Source organism: Fundulus heteroclitus, unplaced genomic scaffold (assembly GCF_011125445.2).
Source record: "Fundulus heteroclitus isolate FHET01 unplaced genomic scaffold, MU-UCD_Fhet_4.1 scaffold_669, whole genome shotgun sequence".
Taxonomy (NCBI): domain Eukaryota; kingdom Metazoa; phylum Chordata; class Actinopteri; order Cyprinodontiformes; family Fundulidae; genus Fundulus; species Fundulus heteroclitus.
Genome location: NW_023397109.1, coordinates 25,520 through 47,565, shown reverse-complemented (window position 1 = coordinate 47,565; position 22,046 = coordinate 25,520). Strand labels below are relative to the sequence as shown.

At 41.0% G+C, this 22,046-nt stretch overlaps 1 protein-coding gene across 1 annotated transcript in view; it reads right to left on the bottom strand.

Annotated features, from left to right (window-relative positions):
• Positions 1-724: 724 nt before the first annotated feature.
• Positions 725-22,046, bottom strand: part of LOC118556360 (26S proteasome non-ATPase regulatory subunit 1-like) — a 42,964-nt gene continuing 21,642 nt past the window's right edge. Inside the window, exons 14-22 of the mRNA XM_036133725.1 lie at positions 21,483-21,597; positions 18,186-18,302; positions 17,406-17,508; positions 8,649-8,818; positions 6,020-6,112; positions 5,598-5,684; positions 3,448-3,615; positions 2,597-2,762; positions 725-896 (exon numbers count right to left, since the gene is read on the bottom strand). Coding sequence (XP_035989618.1) covers positions 2,616-2,762; positions 3,448-3,615; positions 5,598-5,684; positions 6,020-6,112; positions 8,649-8,818; positions 17,406-17,508; positions 18,186-18,302; positions 21,483-21,597 — 1,000 coding nt within the window. The 3' untranslated portion in view covers positions 725-896; positions 2,597-2,615. The remainder of the gene's footprint in view (positions 897-2,596; positions 2,763-3,447; positions 3,616-5,597; positions 5,685-6,019; positions 6,113-8,648; positions 8,819-17,405; positions 17,509-18,185; positions 18,303-21,482; positions 21,598-22,046) is intronic.

The following is a 22,046-nucleotide window of genomic DNA, read 5'->3' as shown; positions in this document are numbered from 1 at the left end:
ATTCTACAGTCAGTGGATGTACTAACACTATCAACTACTAGGAAATTATGTGCTGAAATATTTTACATAATAAATATATAAATATGTATATATATGTATACATATATGTAAATTTACATGAACCAAATTAATCTGTTTGCTCTCATTTAGGAGATCTTTAACCCTAAACTCCAGGGTCACCCGATGACCGCTGGAGATCCCCACTAGCCCCCTAACGACCCTACACGCATAACCAAGTATAGATGATGAATGGAGTTTAGATTTTTATTGTATTTTTTTTTTTTTTTTTTGTTCTTAAGTGCTTTTCACTTCTTTTTTTAATTTTTTTTTGTGCTTTTCACTTGACGATTTTGGTGACGATAAGTTTTGACACCCCTTACCGTAACTGGTTGAACAAAGAGGATCTCTGGAGGAGGTGCACAGATCATCAGCTCTGGTGAGATAATCTCATATTCTCCCTGCATTCTTAATTAAAGTTAAATCAACTTGACTTGTAGTATCCATGTATCATATAACAAGTATTTATTTAGTTACATGACCTAACCCTTCCATAGACAGCCTGCTCTATGACTCTATGTCAGTCAGACAGATGTGAGGCAGACTGCTGGGTCAACATCCCTGCAGCTCCAAACGTCAACCAGATCAAATGTACGGCATCAGAGAAACTCCCGCAGTGCACGGCCGGTCAAATAAACACTCACTCTCTTCAGTCTTCATTATGATTTTTTTTTTCTTTTCTCTTTTATTCAACGGACCAGAAAAAAAAAAATGATACAAAATGACAATGCGGCGTATTCCTTGAGGAGCCAGAATGGGAAAGAAACGTGTAAAAGAAGCAGGGATGTGAAGACACACAGAGGGGAGCGGAGGGCTGCCGTCAGACGTCTTCTTTGTGCCTGAGGAGAGAAACACAAACGTCAATCAGATTAAACCTCTAGATCAGAACAAACATCAGGACATAAACACAATGTCGGCTGAATTTAGGGAAACTACGTCCATCGTTAACAAGCGAGGATCAGCAGGAACTTTGCTGCTCTCAGCTACGGCCCAAAAGAGAAGCATCATCACCTTTTGGATCAGGCAGCGGTCAGGACCGCACGTTCTGGGCGTTTAAGCGCCAGCCAAACCAAACCCACGAGGTCAAGCCAGACCATCCTCTCTGCGGCTGTTAATCCGTCACACGGCGATTTGGTCATCAACACTTCATCACGTCTCGAACGCACGCAACACTGAACGTGGGGGGTGGGGTGGGCGCTCCAACACAAACACGGTCAAGCAGCCAGGGCACGTCATGGCGCTGAAGACCAGATGCCATCAGAACGTTCCTCTAGTGCTCGATGAAAGCCGCTCAGGCTCTGAGGCAACCTGGGCATCGGGATTCATCGGCCGGCGTTGGTTCCCATTAAAGACGCCTCAACTGATGTAGGACCGTCGACGATCAGTGGGATTTTATTCCCCACGCTGATTTTAGAGAAATCACCCTCTGGCACAGTTCAGAGGGAGGGACTGCTGATACACAATCTTTCTACAGGGTTTCTGCAGCTGTCTCCAGCTCACATTTATGAAATTTAAGACCATTATGAATGAAATTTAAGACTTTTATCCCGACATACAGAAGCGTCTAGAATCATTGCAGTCACAAAAATTACTCACAAGATAGGTGAATTTATTCAAACTGACTAAAAGATCGATCCATCTATCCAGATTGCAGGTGTCCAAAGTGTGGCCTTTGGAATAATTCTGAGTTAAAAATGGCAGAAATTAGGGAAATTGTACACTTTTTAAGACAAATATCTGAGATCTTTTTTCAGATCTTAGACAATAAGTTATTTTCTGATTGAATAATTCAATGTTAAATTATTTTGGATGTTTAATTGATAAAATGTATGGCCCCAGAGTAGCTTCAACTTGCCGATTTTAGCTCGTCAGAAAGTTTGGACGCCACTGATCAAGATAGATGATAATTCTCTGAATTTAAGACTTTTTAAGGCATTAAATTTTGATTCTGAAAGTTAAGACTCTGTGGTTTATTGATAATCCAGAACTCCTGGTAAGGATTTTCTTAAGACTGAATTCAATTCAGTTGATCTTTGCCATTTTTGTTTATCCTAGCGCTACTGAGCAAAATACACCTCAGGACACTTTCAGTTCGACATTAAGCTTGTTTTAATGCCTTTAAAAATGTGTTTTAATTGTAAAACTATTCCAATTTGTCAGAAAATTCACAAGGGCAGCTCCTACTCCTGTATTTCCTACTGTTGCTGTTTTCGGGGCTTCAAGCGAATGTCTTGTTCTCTGATGTTTCCCATTGTGAAGCGCGGCTGAGAGGAACGGACCGCTCCGTCATTTAGCGGTTATAAACCCCAGAATCAATGTCCTAGATTTACATTTTCATCGACTGTTAAAAGTAAAAATGTGAAACTGGTTCGTTATAAATGAATTAGAATTAAAGGATTTTCATTAAAAGTGTATTTATTTGATTTTAGGCTTTTTGCACATCTTTAACAGAGGTTTGGGCCTAGAGGAGAAGCCAAAACAGCCGACTCTGATGGTGCTCAATAATAGTCACAAGGCTCATGCATGCACCTGAACGCACCATAACTGGGGGAGCCTTTCTACTCGTCGATGTACTCGAAAGGCTCAGGAGGCTCGGGCTCCTGCTCTTCCTCCTCTATTTTGGGTCCGTGGGCTGAGACGGGTTCCACCAGCTCCTCTTCCTCCTCGCTGGTGTCCTTCAGGATGATGATGCCGCCCGTGTGAAGCTGGTAACAGAAAGAAAAGAAAGAGTTCGTAACTAGGTGGACTAACATGCTTCAGGTTGAGCGATCCATAGATTTTTAACCAGTTTGATCAGAACAAAACTGGAGAGAAATAGCCTAATCAAATAGGAAGATCCTCCCTTTAAACCCTGCTTTTAATAAATGCCGTTACACTTAACAGATTTCAAGATAAGTCTGTAAAACCTCTCCACTTCCTAAAGCCGACCGCTGAATGGAAAACAAACCCTTAAAAGGAAGGCGGTGTGACCGAACTTCAGACGAGCACAGACAACCTTTTGGCACGTGACGCCGCGCCGCGTACAGCGTGAAGCTCTGAAGCTCCGCCGGCCGGACCCGAGAATCAAACAGAGCTTCCTCTTTATGAGGCCGCGGTGAGCGCCTATTGGGTGACTCCACGCTGCCCTGCCGTTTACTGCAGAGGCATGTCAGCGTTTACAGCAGGGCCGCAGGCCTCTCTGCTTTATAGCCACGCAGAGGAAGTTTCTAGACTTTTAAAAACCAAGCAAAAGGTTAAAAACCCAAACAAACTTAAGCTTTAGTTTTTTTCTAAAGGGAAGTGTCCTCTCTGAGGTGTGGAGATTTTACAGAAACTGCATGTGAGACAGAATCGTGCTGGAAGCTTAGAGTACTGAGGCTTTTCACATGTGAACACGGATGCTGTGGGTACCGGTTTGAATGGCTGGTAGCGGCACGTCTCCGGCATGGTCAGGACTTTGAGCTGGGCCGACATCACTCTGGCCGGGTTCTCCAGGAGCTGGAAGTTTGGCTCGACCTCTTTCTTTTTCTCCTTTTCCTTCTCCTCATCCTTCTTCTCCTTCTCACCCTCCTGGACTTCCTGTAGCAGGAAAAACAAACAAAAGAAATTACTAAACTGCAGCACAGTCTGTCGCTTTTAAATCCCCCTTTTCTTTTATTCAAATGCCTTGAAAAAGTATTCACACCCCTTGACCTTTAACATTAATGACCAACGTTTGCTTCTTTATTGCTCCCATTTGTGAAATACTATCCATAAAATAAGAGTTACTGGCTATAAAAGTAAGATTCTGATCAGATATCTTTACATCGGTGCATCCATGATGAAAGCCATGAGTCGTATTTAAAGGGATTCACGAACATGTTGGCCTGAATATGTTGTAATCTTGCTATTAACCTAGAAATTGCTGCTTGTGATGAATAAAAACTCAACTACTTCAAAAATTTTGTATATCCTTAGTTATATTTTTCACCAATTTTTTCGCCTGCGCAATGCATGCTGGGTTAATGTAACCTACAGAGTCAGCAGAGTTGTTGACTGGTGTAAATTTAGACACTGTTGGCTCTAATTTCAAAACAATAAACACCAGAAAAAGTGAGTCATCATCGCTTCCCTCATGAAAAAGAAAGAAAAGTGAAATGGGGAAAAAAAACGCTGGAAGGACACAACTTCCCAAGGACCCACATTTGTGCTCTCACACTTTTCTCCAGAAGAATTTTATTAATAATTTTTAACCTACAAAACTGATGAAGGGGCTAACAGGAGGACGTCTCCCTCGCTAGCTAAAACCAACTGCTGCGCCTAAACCCCGCCGCCTTGTGAGCAAAAAGACGCTGGGAGAAACATCAGACAGGCAACACCGGAAGCTCATTTAAATCAGGAAGGTACTGACACTGTCGCCAGTACCGAATGTGAAATCACTGCAGAAACGGATCTAAAAGCAAGTAAAATGTTCTTAAAGTTAGTCTATTCGTCCTTGATTTGAGCCAGTAAATAAGATTATCTGCCAATGGAATGAGTATCTTTGCCCCTAAAATAAGATAATTAGACATCCTGCACTTGAAATATGGTGAAGGAGATGAATTGTTCCCATTTTAAGTGGGAAAATCTCATTCTATTGGCAAATCATTTCATTTACCTGCTCAAATCAAGGACAAATGCACTCATTTAAAGAAGATTTGACTTATTTTTTGTTCTGTTTGTGCAGTGAAATCACGGGCCAACACCGGACCGATAACCAAACCCTAAACAGGTGTTAATGAAGAACAGACCAATCAGATTGTAAGCAAGCTTGCTTGGATGTGGCCCATGCCTGAGCAGCAATAACCTCCACAGGAGTGTATCCACTGTGTGGTCACAAAATATAGGATTTTTTTGTTTTGTAACTTGACAAAACGTGAAACATTACGAAAGGTGTGAACACTTTTGCCAGTTATTGTCTGGTTTTAGGTAAAGCAGCAGATCTGAACAGTAGCAGCAGGAGGTCTCCTTCACGTTAAAGCTGGTCAGGAATAAAGAAAAAAAAACCTCGGAGGTGAACGACCCAGACGTCTGCAGGCTCGTCTCTCAGTACCGCCGCGGCAAAGCGAATTAAACATGCAGCACACGCCCAAAGAAAGGCCGGTGAAAGTCCAGCCTGGCTCTGGCTCGCCTCAGGGCGAAGATCAAGGAATGAAGCTCGGTGTGGGTTCAGACTCAAAGAGCTTAAGTGGCGGCAAAATGAATTCACACTTCAGAGACTCCAATAAAATCCCATTTAAACAGTTATTTTATTAGAATACCAGGGGCATTCAGTAAAGGCCGTAATAAAGTTTTCCCATCAGCCGATGCATGTGAACATTTGGTGAGTACCTCCCTGCAGAGTTAGAAAAAAAACCCAAAATCTGTGCTGTATCAAAAAAAGGCCTGTACACAGTAAACACAATTAGGTTTGTTTACGCATTTCCTCCCAAACGGCTGGTGTTCATCACAGAAAAGCAATAAAAGAATCTCTCCTTCATAAAACAAAGCAAGAAAACGGCAGACCGGTGAAGACGAAGGTGTTTGGAGAGCTTTCCACTCACCACTTCCATCTTCTCCTCCTCCTTCTCCTTCTTCTCCTTCTCCTTCTTCTTGGCTTTGGCCGTGATGGAGAGAACGGCGGTGGAAACCTGCCACGCAAACACACACACACACGCAGACATTTCCACGAGGTAAGACAACACCAGAGACAGCTCTTCTACAAACATCGCTTTAAAAAAAAAAAAAAAAAAACGCACAAAATGCTGGCTGACCATAAAATAAACATCTGCCGTTACTTTCTCCGGCGAGAGCATCTCAGAACAACGGAGAAATGCTAGGAAAATAAACATTCTAGGGGAAGAACATGATGAGTCCTGAAGGTGGGCGTGTGAAATTATGAACTAGTCAATATGAAGCGAGATTGTTTTTCACCCCCAGAATAAAAAATATGTCAGAAATGCACCGCGGCGCCTGAAGCTCTCACCTTCTCCTTCTCTTTCTCCTTGGGAACCTCCAGAGCCGGAGGGTAGGCGAAGGTGGACGGCTTGCAGTTGGAGCGGTACTGGACCTTCGGCATCTGTACAGAACGGGACAAGCGGGACTTTTCAGAGAGAGACGCCGGGTTTTTACAGCCGTGTGACACATGTAACATAAACACCTATTTTCAAATTATAAACATCTGATCATTCAATCCAGGTGAGGTGAAGCAGAGAGACGGCTGAAAGCTGCAGCGGCCCTAGACCCCAGATAACCAGACTGCATCCACTTCATTCATTCTTACTTTTAAAGAGCTTTTCTGCACAATATTTTGGGTTTTCTCCACTTTTCTAAAACAACACAAGCACAACTATCCGATCTGACTTGCAGGCAGCTTCTAACAATAATACAAGGTTCAAGATGGCGTCCCAACCAAACCGCTCTACTGATCTTTCTCAAAGGAGGTAATGCATTATAGTAGCCTTCTATCAGCCAGCTGGCTGGCAGTGTGCAGCAACGGGTGGAAGAGGGGCAGCCGTGTTTTAGTCGACACACTTCCATAAAAATAAATGAGGTGGTTTAGTTTTTGTAAGCCACCATAAGTACGACCAAGTTCATTCATATATATATATATATATATATATATATATATATATATATATATATATATATATATATATATATATAACAAGCACCAGACTGAGGCACGTTTATTTCAGCTCAAATCAAGACAATGTGACGAGAGTTTTGGTCAAAAACAAAAACAAAGGCAGCACTCGAGCCTGGAAATGATCGGATTACAAAGATTGAGCTTTAATCTTGTTTTTTTAAAGCCTGTCTGGCAGGGTAGCATTAAGAACTGCTGTCTTAATGTCTCAGAGAGCCCAACAGAGTGACTTTCCCCAGTGGAGCATTACTGCTTTAATCAGACCCTAATTGTTACAGGAAGTGTAAACAGGTGCACCTGTTTACACGTCAAGAGTACAAGTCTTGGTTTTTGAACAAACGGATTGAAATAATGCACCAACACAGAAGGTGGCGACCACAACGTTGTCATGACCCGTAAGTTTATTTAATTTCGAAATGCTGTCAAATGTAAAGAAGGTGTGATTATAACAGAAAAATCCAGTTGATCCGGTTTTCCAAATATGGTTGTAGCCAATCAGAGTGACGTAAACTTGGTAGAGCTGAATATCATTACTGCAACCAGCCCTGTTACTGGGGAGGGACTTTTAGTCTGATAAAATAATAAGCTGACGTTATTCTTTTTAATGAAATCCTTTTGAGTACTTATACATGCAGCAATATCAACGACATGAAACTGTTTATACAGTGATGTCATGTATAAACAAACTAAAATATATTTAGAAGAATCCAATTGGTGTATATAAAGTAATAAGAAAAAAAGCTTAATTTTTGAATGAGAAAAAACCCTTTAATAAATAAAAGTGAAATGATATTTCTGACTGACTGAAGATAGATCGGACCGATCCCTATTCTTCATTTCTTCTCACAGCAGCAGACTTTACACACCAGGTGCTTCTGTTTGGTGTAAGCTTTCAGGTTAGGAACGGTTCACTAAAACAAGGTGATTGAAGCGTCTCCAACTGCGCCGTGCTGCAGGATGCAGCAATCTGAAGCCGAGCCCAAAGCTTCCTGCCCTCCTACGTTCGCTCTGTGTTATTTAAAAGCTTTTCAATCGAGCAGATTCTGGTTCATGTGCTGCGTACAAACAGCTCATAAAGTGGCCCTGATATGTCAGGTGCTCCTGATTTGAGAGGCAAAGAGGAGATAAAGCCTATTTAATGTCAGCTTAAAGCTACTGGATGTCACACTGATCCTTTGGCACCGTTGTCCGAGGGGCAGGAGGCCAAATCAGGCCCACGGCAGAAAGATGGCGTCACATGTTCTGCACCAAATACTAAATCAGATGCAGAATTTTGCTTAATATAATTATGAACTGCAACATAAAGTAGTGCATAATTGTCAAGTGGAAAGGAGATTATAATTTTCTACATTTTTTAATGATAATAATAAAAATCTGAAAAGTGTGGCCAGCATCTTGATTTTGGTCTCTTTACTCCAATACCCCTACATTAACCATTTGCACCGTAGTGCCTTATGAAATATCCATAATATTAATATATAAGTAACTACGGTCATAATCAGCAAACTAGATGAGTCGTTTTGCAGATTAAAAGCATCTTTCTGAAACTAACCTTAAAGTAGGTGTTAAACTAATTAAGCCCATATTTCTGTATTAAACATGTTTTTATTGGCCTGCAAGCAGGAAATCATTATGCTTAACTGAAATAAAGGCTTAAAAACATCAGTCTGTGTGTATTTAATGTATATAGTTAATTTTACTAAGAATATTATTGAAATGTTAATTTATTTCAGTAAGTCAGTTAACTAATTTCTTGAATGTGACTTGAGTTGCTATAAAAACATCTGAATGCAATAGGATTCAATTAACGGGCATCAGAGTTTAAGGGGTGACAATAAATGCACCAGATTTCTTTGTATTTCTAGAATTTGGATCTTTTCGTTGTAGACCCACAGAAACTAGAGTTTTTGACCGATGCTTCACTTCAAGCATCTGTCGGAGGCGGCGACCACAGCCAACGTTTTGGTACCTTGAGGTCCTTGTTGAGGCCGATTATGGCGGTCGGTGTGAAGGCCAAGGACAGGAAGTGCGACAGAGGGAACCAGAACCAGAACTGGGTGAAGACCAGCAGGCCGACGACCGACGGCATGTGAGTGTGGCCGGTCCTGGACTGCAGAGAGATGCTGACGTTGCGTCCGCCTGGGCAGAGGAAGACGGTAGAGGTTTCAGGCTGAGTGGCGTTACATTGTCAACGTGACCGAGAAGAAAATACAAATCTGTCGGGTTGATTATGCAACAAAGAATAATGAGAAGCTGTGTGATAGTCTCATCTGACATAATAATGTAACATAATGGCTGTAAAACAAACAGACCTAGTTTTATAATACAATAGCCTTAACTTTACCTTTCAACACCAAATATATCTTCACTAAAAAGTAAAAAGAAAAACACCGATATTTTCAGCAGGTTAATCTGCAGCGGTTCAACGTTTCAGCTTTCAGACAACAAACCTTTTTATGCAGCACCTTTTGCTATGCTTTTACATTTCAAACAGAATATTCTGTAACCTGATGAGGTTCTTCATTATTTCACACACATTTCTGAAATAACTGAATGTTCTTTAGATTGAAAAACAGAAAACTATTTTACACTTCAGCACAGATATGGTACAATGCTGCTAACAACACGACACAAACCCTAAAAAAAAAAAAAGTGTAATTTCTTTAGATTATAATTGTTTAGACAGTTTTGCTCGACTTGCATCATAATGTGAACCATAGAGGGTTAATAAATAGGGTAAAACATCACACTTGCCATCTATTTTATACTGTACTACAGATTCCCCATCTGTGCGCTTTAACTTTTTAACAATGCTAAGCAGGAAGTAAGATTTCTGATCAAGGCCTTCTTGTTAAACAGATACTGCGTTCAACAGCAATTGTAGGAATATTAGTCACTTTTTGCCCCACAAAACATAAACAAAACTTTTTAGGGAAAGTCAACCATAATGGGGACTAATTAGTAGTCAGTAACCAATTAGACAATTAGTGAAATGATATATATGTCACAGTTGGTGGTACTGTTACAGTAAGCAAGTCCTGGGTTCAAATCTTACCCTGAGGTGTGTGTGTGTGTGTGTGTGTGTGTGTGTGTGTGTGTGTGTGTGTGTGTGTGTGTGTGGTTATTTGTCCCTTTGTGAAGGATTGGTGACCTGTACTGGGTGTACCCCTAGAGACAGCCCCACACGACCCGGCTCAGACGAGCGGGTGTAGACAATGGGTGGATGGATGATGGTGAACCAAATAAAAAAAGGTTAACTTTTTAAAGCAGCTTTCGTCTGATGCACTGAATGCCGATTGTGTTGTAAATGATGACATGATTGACTGTGAGGTTAACTGGGGCTCGGTCCAGGATGTTCTCCGCCCACAGATAGCCGTCTTTTGGCTCCAACCTCTTGTTATGTTTGGTCATAATTAACAAAAGACAGCGTGACGAGCCAAGTACACCCAGACACGCATTGTCTGCAGTGTCCTGCATTTTAAATGTACATATTAGACCAGATTTCTCTTAATTTGAGCAGCACTGATTAACGAGCCTCTTCTTTTGTTATTTTTAGAACAACCTTTCGCAGCCTGCACTTTGGCTGCACCACATTAGAAAATCCTGCCATAATATTAATAATGACGAATAAATCCGCAACTTCCTGACTTGTGTTATTCTCATCTGCGCTGGTGTGTGGGGTTTCACCGCAATGACACCAAATCCATCAGGCTGATTACTTCGTGGCATGCAAAGTGTGGATTCATGACACTTAGAATAAAATTGCCAACAATTATTTCTCTCTCTGACATCAGCACTGAGCAAACTGATATTGCAATGGCTGTAAATTAGTGATATATTGTGCAGCCTTTTACTGTGCATTTTAGACATTATTACACTGGTTAGGCTTTTAAAAATAAAACCTGGAATAAAACCAGAATAAGCAAGGAGATAAATGGGAAGGTTGATGATCTACATGCATATTCTATTGAAATACAAAACAAATAGCTGGTTGTAGATAAAATACTTCTAGAAATTCATATATTATCATATTGGCCATGGGGCAGATGAAAGAAATCAGGAAACTCAAGGATTTTCTTCATATTAATCTTCCTCTACCATCCAGACAATGAAATATAGCTAAAAAAACACTTAGTTTTCCAGACATCCAACATTTGAATGGTTGGATTTAAGCAACATATGTATACTTTTTTATCTTATATACAGTCGTTTTAGGCTGAAATAATGCTATTGCATATTTTTATTGGAGGTATATATATTTTTTCTACCAATCAGTATGAGCTTCATGTTTCAGCCGATTTTGTTGCTCCTTTAAGCCAGAAACGTCTCAATTCATTGTGGTCCTGCGATTTTGCTTATCGTGACAAACTATCTTGTAATGCTAAAAATAGGAGACACTTTCCATAAAAGCACAACTCCCTGTCTCCGAGTGAAAAAGGTGAACGACACTAGTTAAAGTTGCAACATGTGCATTCGTGTCCAGAACAAACAGGAGGAGGCCCAGAAGACTAAGAGGGAGGGGGAGGAACATGAGGATGAACTCTTCATCTCTTCCCAAAAGGGAGCAGCTCTTCCGACTAAAAGCGAGCGCCGTCTTGAACAATGGCGCTTAATTCATGGGCTGTCGTCTCCCGCCCGCTCCGGTCTGAGGTCGTCGGCATGACTTCAACACAAGAGCCTTATCTTGACATCTGAACCAGACTCCTTCCCGCGCAGCAGATTGAACGATGGCCAGCATCGCTAACGAGCTCTGCTCACCGTGCCACAAGCCCGTTCTTAAAAGTCTCTTAAAATACTTAAGAGTATGAGCGCACTTGATGAGGGGACCCCGCCTCCCAATCGCTGTTTTTGCCAACTCTCAGTCTGCAGAGGCAATTTACAGTCCAGGGAGTCCAGAGGTGCAAGCGTGACCGTACGAACATATGCATGAGGCGTAGGAATAAGTAAAAACAGCGGATTAATAAACCATATTCATAGCACTGAAGAGGCTCGAACCGTTGAGGCGAGAAGGAGAGGACGACTTGGATACGGAGAGCGAGGGAGGACGAGCTGGAGGCCGACATTTCCTGCCTAATGAGGACCAGTGATCATGAAACTGAGCTCTAATCGCTTCCGCCAGTCAAATTAAATACAATTACGCTGCACCTCAAACACTACTAACGACCTGCAAGACCCAGAACACTTAAACATTTACACCACATGAGCCTGAACATGCCTGACATCCAAACAGGACCTGCCGGAGCTCATGTTCCCTCTCTGGATGGATTTTTGATGTTATTCAGCTGAACGCAACGACTTTGGCTGCAGAGATGGAAACCCCCATAAAGAAGCACCAGCGATCAGGGTCTGCACCGGGTTTATTGCTCCGATTTGACAAAATTGAGAAAAAAAATAAATAAATAAAAAAAACCTCATGGACTATACACTGCAAAAACAGTTCTAAAAATAAGTAAAATTTTCTTAAAATGAGTGTATTTGTCTTTGATTTGAACAGGTAAATAAGACTATCTGCCAATGGAATAAGACTTTTGCACTTAAAATAGGAACAATTCATCTCCATCATCTTATTTCAAGTGCAAGATGTCCAATTATCTTATTTTAGGGGTCAAAATACTCATTCCATTGGCAGATAATATTATTTACCTGCTCAAATCAAGGACAAATCACAAATTTTAAGAACATTTTACTCATTTTTAGATCCGTTTTTGCAGTGTAAGACTAGAAAGCTGGAGAGAATCAAAAAGGAAACTAGTAAAAAAAAAGAAAGAAAGAATACAAACAATCAACAGCTTCAGCAACGTTTATGAGGGAGGCAGAAGTTGTTTATTTCTCTCTTAGCAGAATCAATAAACGGTTTGACTCTAGTTAAACATTACAAGATGAAAACGTCCAAATGTGAACATCTAGCTTCAGCAGTGGGACGCTTCATCCAGAGTAGAGCTGGGCGGTATGGCTTAAACATAAAATATCCTTATTTTATTACTCCAAATCCGATTAATACATTTTCCCCGCTCCTTTTTCATTTCACAAAAATACATTTTTAAAACTTGCTTTTATGTCAAGCATTTCATCTGGGAGTTGACGTGAACTGAAAGTGCAACTAAATACAAGCTGTGAACCATGTTTGTGAAACAAGACGCCGGCCCTGTGATGGTAAACAATGAAAATATAACAAAATGTTTGCTGCTAGCGGTCTTACGCAATGAGCTAAGAACGGGCTTCCCTTTACTTGGGAACTTCAAACTAACTTAAAAAAAAACAAGTAAATGAGTAAATTAAAGTGTCTTGTCTAATGGTAAAAAAAATTTTTTCCTCTTTGCAGCATTTGACAATATATTTTCCTGACAATATATTTTCCTAACTATATTCAGGATTGGATGCTATTCTCTTCATGGAAGCCCAATGAGTGCATTTGCAAAATAAAATCAAAATTTTCCAAAAATGTAATCTTAACTATAAATTTGAATGAATCGATTAAATTGATTTATCGCCCAGCTCTAATCCAGACTGTTCACAGCGCTGTAGTGTCCCACTAAACTATCCACAGCCGGTCACGCTACAACTATAAACGTAGTCGGGATTTTACGTGATGGAGCAGCACAGAATAGCTCGTTTTACCCCCACTTCACAATTAGGGCTGAACAATTAAATCGCATTTTCAATATAATCGCGATTTAAAAAAAAACGCAATTTTCAAATCGCAGAGTCTGCAATTTCTGGCTATGTAACAATTAGTGAATCAGACACGTCCTTTAGGTGTCGGTAAAATGTTTAAAGTGGGTTTGCCTCCACATGGAAGGGAAGACAGTTGCAGCAGTGAGATAATCTAACTTTATTACTTGTTTTAGAGTTTATATAATCATACATAGCATTAAGTACAGGTCAATCAGTTTAATACATTGACTTGCTTGTTGGCTGCACTTTATGTTCAACAAGGATTGATGGAATTAGGAACTAAAAGCTGTTCTCTTGAATAATATTCTGATCAATAGAAATATTAAAAGTTCTTGTTTTAAATAGTCCTTGTTTACAAACATCTTTATTTAGAGGGCATTTTTGTTGCTGGTGGTTAATGCGGAGAAAAGTCAAAATTGCAATTTTGGTTGAAATATATCGTAGTCAGAACGCAATCATTTCTGCTCTGAGTTTAGATGCTGCGGGTCTTTTAGCAACTAATCTGCACAGCGAGGAAACAAAATGATTTGTTGTTTGTATATATTTAAAAAGACATGGTAAATCAAACTGAGAAAAAAATCGTATTAAATCGCAATTTTAAGAAAAAAAAAAAATAAATAAATAAATAAATCGCAATTAGATTATTTTCCAAAATCGTTCAGCCCTATTCACAATGATGACTTTTAGAGAGTTGGCTTCTCTACTGAACTTTCCAGGTCAGTAGAGACCCTTTAGGTCAGGGATCTTCAGCTCCAGTCCTTGAGGTCCAGCGTCCTGCATTTTGTAGACGTGTCTCTGCTTGAACACCCCTATAATAATCAGGTCATTAGCAGGACTCTTAAAGAACTTGACCACATCCTAAGGAGGTAATTCAACCATTTGATTTAGGTGTGACCAGGAACACACCGGACCTGGAGGCCTGGAATTGAAGAAAACCTGCTTTAGGGGAATGACCGTACTGTGGCTAGGGCAGGGCAATATGGATTAAAAAATAAATCTCCGATTTTATCATACCAAATCCGATTATCCGATTGTGAAACATGCTTGTAAAACAAGATGGCAGCCGTGCCATAATAAACAATGAAAATATAACAAAACATTTGCTGCTAGTGGTATTACACATTGAGCTAAGAACAGGCTTCACTGCACTTGTGAACTTCAAACTAAGTTAAAAAATAAAGTAAATAAGTAAATGAAGTACCTTGCATTATGGTTAAAAAAAAGTTTCTACTTAACAATATTTTGACAATATATTTGCCTAAACATATATTCAGCATAACATGCTGTTCTCTTCATGGAAACCCAATGAGTGTATTGGCAAAATAATAATAATCCAGATTTTCCAAAAATGAAATCTTAAAGAATTGTAAATCGATTTATTGCCCAGCCCTAACCGTGGCCAGATTGTTTTTCAGATTATTGATTAACCAGTGTGATGATAAAAGCCTAAAATGCCACATTTTCCTCCATGACGCGTCTGCTGCATCCCTAAACAAGACGCTCCATGACATCTGGGACCTGGAACAGAGCGCTACTGGACCACCTGACAACGTCCCATCACTATCAACGTTTATTAATACAAACAATTAAGTTCTGCGATTTTATGTTAGTTAATGTATGAAAGACATCTAGTCAAAGATTTGCTTATATTATTCCTTTGTTACTGTAATGTTTGAATGGTCTTGTTACTGAAAAGTGCTTTATAAATAAACTTGCCTGGTCTTCATGATGCTGTTTGCAGGGTTCCTACAGCATAAGGCAAGTTAAATTCAAGACTTTTTAAGACTTTTTAATGCCACTTGAAATAAAAAGTTAAGACCAACTTCACGATAAACAAGAAAAACCTGGTTGCGACAACTTCACCCAAATGTTTATTTTAACATAAACCATTACTTTCTGGCCCAGTAGACATGTTTAAAATTTTGAAAAACATTCCATATAGGAAGAAAGCTAAAAACACACAAATTACAGATATATTTTTAACAACTACTGAACTGAATTCACAAACTTTGTTTTGTTCTCTACTAAAATAAACTATAATTCAGTTTTAAAAACCACAACATAACCAGTGCCAACTCTTTTTCCCAGCTATGGTCCGGCCGCAACAGTTTTTATTGGTTCCGCTATCGGGACGGAACCAATAATGGTTACATTAAGCCGTCTGGTAAATTAAAAAAATTATAATTGTGTCAATTATTTTACTGTTTGGTAAGGATTACAAAAGCAAAATCCTATTTATGACCTGGTAACAATTTTAAGACCTAAGAAAGATTGATTTTAGACATTTTAATGCCAATTAAGGCCTTAGTTTTATATTACAGAATTCAATGCCTTTTAAGACTTTTTAAGCAACCGCGGGAACCCTGTGTTTGTTCTCCAACAAACCTCCACAGAACAGATGGATTAAGGCTGAGATTAAATCCTAATTACATGACTTTACTGAGCAGAATTGCAATGTGACAAAATGTGGAAATCCACACAGCATGGATACATCCGCCACAGACTGTAGATAAAATATTTTAGACTACAGCATGAAGGCTGCATTCACGCATTTGGCTCAGAAACTCGTCTCCTTATCTCTGTGTGAGGTTACCTCCATAAAAAACAGGGAAAAATGCCCATATGTGGTTTTAGTCACTACGGACCTCTCAAAACTAAAACCCCGGTATCAGGTCCTTACATCTGTTGGCCAAATCAGAGGAAAGCCTCGACGTGAGGGGGGGCGTCAACTCTAAATGCCTGCCTACAACTACAGCTGGCTGCTCTGTCGGGGTTTGGAGTGAGAGACGACGTAATCTACGGTCATCTGGACAGAGCAGGCAGCACGGCTTGTTTCATGTGTCTAAAGAATGCCTTTTCATTCTGTTTTTACTTATTTCGTTAACATAATGTCTCTATTTTGGCTTTTATTTAAAAGGTTTTCCATTTCTCAAATGTCTGTTTTCTCATGATTGCTTTGGAAAGGGAAAGACTTTAATCTGTGGGGAGAAGAAAATACCTTAAAAACTGAAATGGGGGAGGAGAAAAAAAAAAAAAAAAAGCTTATTGTGCTCTTCAACAAACATATTTATTTCAAATAAAATAACTAGACGCTGTCCTACAGAGTGCTGCTGTCGTTCAGGTTGCTCTTTCCTACAGCGAGGGGTTGGTGAGTCACTTACGCCAGGGGTGTCAAACTCATTTTGGTTTAGGGGCCGCATTCAGCTTAATCTGATCTCAACAGGGCCACACGAGTTAACTCATTGCAAGATTAAATAGAACTAATAAAAGTGGACTTGTTGTTGATTTTTATATTAAGTTAATTTCACTTTTACACAATATATTATGAATAACCTCAGCGTTTTTAAGAAAAGTATGTGCAATTTCAACAATACTTTTACTCAGTTAAACATTTACTTGTGCATTATGCCTAAGAACTGATCACAGTGATTATACAATGTTGAAAAACATTTATTCACATTTTTTGGAACTTAAAAACACTGTCCTGCATGACAAAATACATCAAACAGATAAAAATTAAGAGATGATTTGAATTTTTCCACACCTGAAGCTTAATCTGCTAATTAAAACACAGCGCCCCTCGTGGACAATATAGGAACTGCATATTTTCAATTAAACAAAGTACATGTTTTTTTCAATAATTGTTTTTATCATTATCTTCCTTTTATCTTGTCCACTTGTGAAAGTCAAATCTGATGAGCTCTTTGTGGCATCTTATTGCCACATTGCCAGACAAACACTGGAAAAAAAATAAATTAAAAAAAATACTTTTTTTTTTTATAATGATAATGCATTTAATGATAATGCATTTAGCCCGCGGGCCGTATGTTTGACACCCCTGACTTACGCTGACTGCCCGTGTCCACAAACACTCGCACAGGCATACAAACACCGTCGTGTTATTAAGCAGCGCAGACCTTCACGTCGCGTCCCTCCCCTCCCGGCGTGGAGTGACCGCATGAGGCTGAGGCGACCACCGACCCGTTTAAAATCTGCCGCTCGGTGAGAGACGAGGGTAAACCCCTCAGCCGCTCTCTGTCTGGAGACTGACCTGCGTCGAGGATTCCCTGGGCCAGGATGGCGCCGAACTTCGCCATGACGTCGTCGTGTTTGTCGTTGATCACTTTGGCGTAAAGCTGCCTGAACTGGTTCACCTAAACCAAAAGCAAAGGATCGTGTCATCAAATAAATGACGATGCATGCATGTTATTTATATCTCTAAAAAGGTGAACGCATCAAACTGCAACACTTGAGCATTTAGCGCCATTTTCAGGGCATTTTAACCAACCAGTGTGGTGCCTGTGGGGTTTTAAAGCGATCAAACGCTGGGCTGGATATTAAAAAAAATTACAATTGTGGCCAGATCTTAGTTTTCCATTAACAGTTAGTCCTAATAAAACTGTAAATCAGACGCCTATTAATGTAGAGGACAGCTGTAAAACAGAAAGGCTGCAGGAAACATAAGTTAATGTAACACCCCCTTTGATGTTTAGCCGTCTGAAACGTAGGAAAGCGATCCCTGCACCGCCGCGCATACCAGCTCGAGCTTTTAGATCTGTTGCAGTGCCGAGGAGAAGCCTTTGAAAATGTGTCTGGCATTTCTTACCAGTCGGTGACAGAAGGCCGCTGTGCCAGCAATAGTCTCCCTTTAAGCCTCTCTCCTCCAGTTTTTCACCCACCCTCTGGTTTGGTTTAGGAACTTTTATTTTCTTATGGACCCCATTTAAAGTTAAAAGGTTATCCTCTGTGCTCCTCAAGAGGGACGCAAACCTCCAGACAAACTCGCTGATTCTGGCTGCAGAGAAGGACCCCGGTTCTCCTGCGCGCTCACCTTGGGGCAGGTGACTTCGGTCTGCTGGATCATGATGAGGGCAGAGGCGATGAGGGCCCCCTGTCGCACATAATTCACCGGATCGTTGGTCATGGGCTCCAGCAGATTGATCGCCTCCTGTGAAAATAAGAGGAGCAGAAAAAAACAGAGGAGTGAGTTCAGCTGCCCGTCATAAACCTTCAGCTGGGGGGGAAGGAGGGATTGTAGATCTATAATCAAATACACTTCCAGACTGTAATTAAGGGGCTTAATGCACTGAATGATTAATAATCAATATCCCCTTAATGGCATTTTTTTTCCATGAAGGAGTTTGGAGGATTATTGGAGGCAAAGCAAATCAAGGATCATTTGATGCAATTTATTTATACACTTTTTTTCCCCCCTCCAGAAAGTAGGAGCATCGTCACACAAGCAGAGCTGTGCAGGTTGCTTTAAATTTCACATATAAACCCCAATTAAGTGAAGTTTTTTAAACAGAAACAGCTAAGGTTAAGTCAGCCAAGCAGTATTATTACTGTTACCCCCAGACCAGCTGTAATTATAACACTTTTTGCAGGTGGACTCACGACTGACTGGATGCACTGGCCTAACTTTTTTTTTTAAGTTAGCTACACGGCAACAACATTGAGGTGAAACCCAACTTGGACGTAAAGCAGACTGTCAACGACTTGCCGCTGGTCCAATAAATCCGACAAGCGGGTAAGAAGGCAGAGAGAAGCCAGACGGCTGTGAGGAGCGCGTACGATCTCTCCTTTTGTTTCTCGTCTCCTCATCGCCGGCTCATGGGGGGGGGGGGCACCCATTGTCCTCAAAGGGAAAAACTTTATTGCGTTTGAAGGCAGTCCGACACATCAGACACTGAAACGAGAGCGAGTAAACATGCAGGCAAGACCGAGACTCTGTGGGACTCGATCCTGGAAGAGCAAACACTCACAATCCAACGGGAAGTTTAAATACTGTTTAGTTTTAGGTTGATTTTTTTGTGATTTTCCTTTGCTTAACCAATATTTGAAAGTGAAGCAAATGGGAATAAATGAAAGGATCTTCTTTTAGCACAAACATGCTAACTTTATGCATCTAGCACGTCTTTAACTTGTCCAAACAGTGCTTTCTGTTATTTCTGGCACTGAACTTTCGCAGGAATCCATTTTTTTTTTTTTTGTTGTGTAAAAACAATGAAACTATGAATCACTTTTTTGGTTTTCACTAGAATTATGTTTTCGAATCCTTCTCCTTCCCGACGAACAGATCACTCCACCAGTGGAGCTTTTGTTTGGTTAAATACAGGAAAAGACATTATCAGCAGAGGCAAACAGACCTCACAAATTAATGACATTAGTGTCATCCATATCTGGTTTCCCTGGACGACACAGTTAACAATTACTCTCCTCCTCATGAGCGCCGCCAAGGAGGGAGGTCAGCCTCTCCTCCGCTCTGCGGCCAGTCCATCACTGCAGCTTTTATTTCTCTTCAGCACTTATGGCCGTAACCAACACCAGCAGGCAGGGAGGGAGGTGTCGGGCCCGCGGAGGAAAGAAAAACAAACCAGGACGATGACAGCGGAGGTAAAATAAACGCCGTTTCATCGGTGCCGTCGGCTGAGACGGCGGCGCTGCGGGCCGATAAGTCAGAGCGTAAAGCCGGCAGTCGTCTACCACATCCTGCCCATGCTGCGTTATGGGAGGAGGAGGGGGGGTAATTAGTGTCCTAGCCAATCAGCAACCCAGGTAGGCAGCTAAAGGACGCATTAATTGATGCACGCTGCTGCTGCTGCTGGGCCGTTTCCTTCAGCTTTTGGTCCTTTAAACAACTTCAGTGTTTGTAAAAGCTGCCTAGAAGCCGCATAACTCATAACTCAGTCCACCGCAAAATTATTTCCCCATTTATATAAAATGTGTGAAAACAGTATCTTGTGACGGAGCACGAAAACAATGAAATCTTTTCCCTCCCATCTGCAAGGCGAGCAAAAAAAAAAAAAAAAACACGTCTTACTGGCACAAAAAAATCAGCGTTTTTCATGATTCCCCCCCCCCCCCCCTCTTTTCCTTTGATACCGAGGTGGAAACAAGCAAACTCAAAATGCAACGTAACGTTGCAAAAATAAATAAGTGAACCGGTTTTCTCTACATCCAGAGAGACAAAAACAGCTGATGTGGTGAAAAACGTTGCTACCTGAGACCGATCACATAATTAAACGGCACCCCTACACCCGCCTTCCCCGCTCTCCTGTTTGGACTTCAGAGAACCCGATCACAAGGACAGAGTAAGGCCCGACCACAGAGTGCCAACTCAGATCATTTTAGCAGCTAATCTGCCGTGAACTTTCCACATCTGAGTCCCCCCCCCCCTCCGCCTCGATTCTCCTTAAACTACAGGACAAGTCAGTGAATCTAAAATAAAAGAGTTTTCAGACGGTAACCAAAGTGCACGAAGCAAAGGTAAAAGTGTGTCGGGATGTTCTGCAGGGGGGGGGGTCACAGAAGGAGAGAAGAGCCTGAAGTCTTCTGTTGCGTAACTTTCATAAATGAGGCATCGACCAGCTGCTTTAATGAAGTCCTCGTTCAGCGGGGATTATCTTCACATCGCTGACGCACGCGTTGTGCCAGGAGGATGGAAGATGGAGTGGAAACAAGGCTGGACGTGCTGGACTGGTGCTGTGGAAGTGGGCGATGATGACTCCAAACATAATACCGCTTTTTAAAAAAAATGACATTTTTAAATCTGCGGACAGCGGCTAATCAGAACCGGTGAAGAGGACGTGGAAGCAGGACCGTTTGACCGTTTATTTATTTACTTTCTTTTTTTAGGTATCACATTACACATGTCAGCTTAAATAATAATACATATGATTTAGCAATGGTATGAAGGTGTTACACGATTGTATCTGTTGCTTTATGTCTGTTGGTTGTGCTGTTCTTTTTGTGTCTCTTTCCAGGTGATGGAGCAGACAGAGGACGTTTTATCATTCTCTTCCTTTTATCTCTTCTTTCTTTCACCTCTTCTTTCTTTTTTTTTTCCTTCTCTTGTTTTTCTTTTACTCTCCTACTTTCCCATTGTAGTGTCCATATAATTTGACATTCTCCCTGCAGGAATCACAATAAAGCTATTTGCACGCACAAATCAAGCAGAGCATTATGGCGAAAGCTGTTTGCTCCACTTGTGAAAGTAAAATCTGTCGAGCTCTATTTGGCATTAAGATATCAATTCTTATTGCCACATTGCTAGACAGGACACTGGGGGAAAAAAAAAAAAAAGGACCGTTTGACCCGAAGAGCCAGACGTGTCAGAAGTACTCACTTTGTTGCCCGTCCCGGCACAGCAGATGCCCAGCGCCATGGCGGCACCGCAGCGCACGTGCGGATTGTAGCTTTCCGACAGGAGAGACACCACACTGGGACACTGCTCTGGAGTCCTGGTGGGGAAAAACACAGAGGAGAGGGATAATTAAAGGGGAAGCAGTTTAAAGCTCCAAGTGGTTCCCAAACCACACCACACAACATGGGCGCCACGTAAAACGATGCAGGTTTACAACATAGAGGCGCTGAGACAAAGACGGAACAGTAGATAAGGACGCTGAACGCCGCCTTCAGGGGAAAACCCCGTGCTTGACACAACGGAGATGATTGATTTCTTTTTTTTTACTTTATTGGTTAGTTTCTGGTTCTAGTTGGTTCTAGTTTCCATTTGGACTTGAGGACCAGAGTCATGGTGCGTTCTCCATCCTGATCTGCACCGAACACCCGACAACAACAAGACATCTCAGCCTCACGTCACTCACCCTGACCTTAAAATTATAAGGAAATCACTTTAAAAAAGTTAGAAAACATGGGAGGAAAATGAACTTAGTGCTAAAAGTTACAC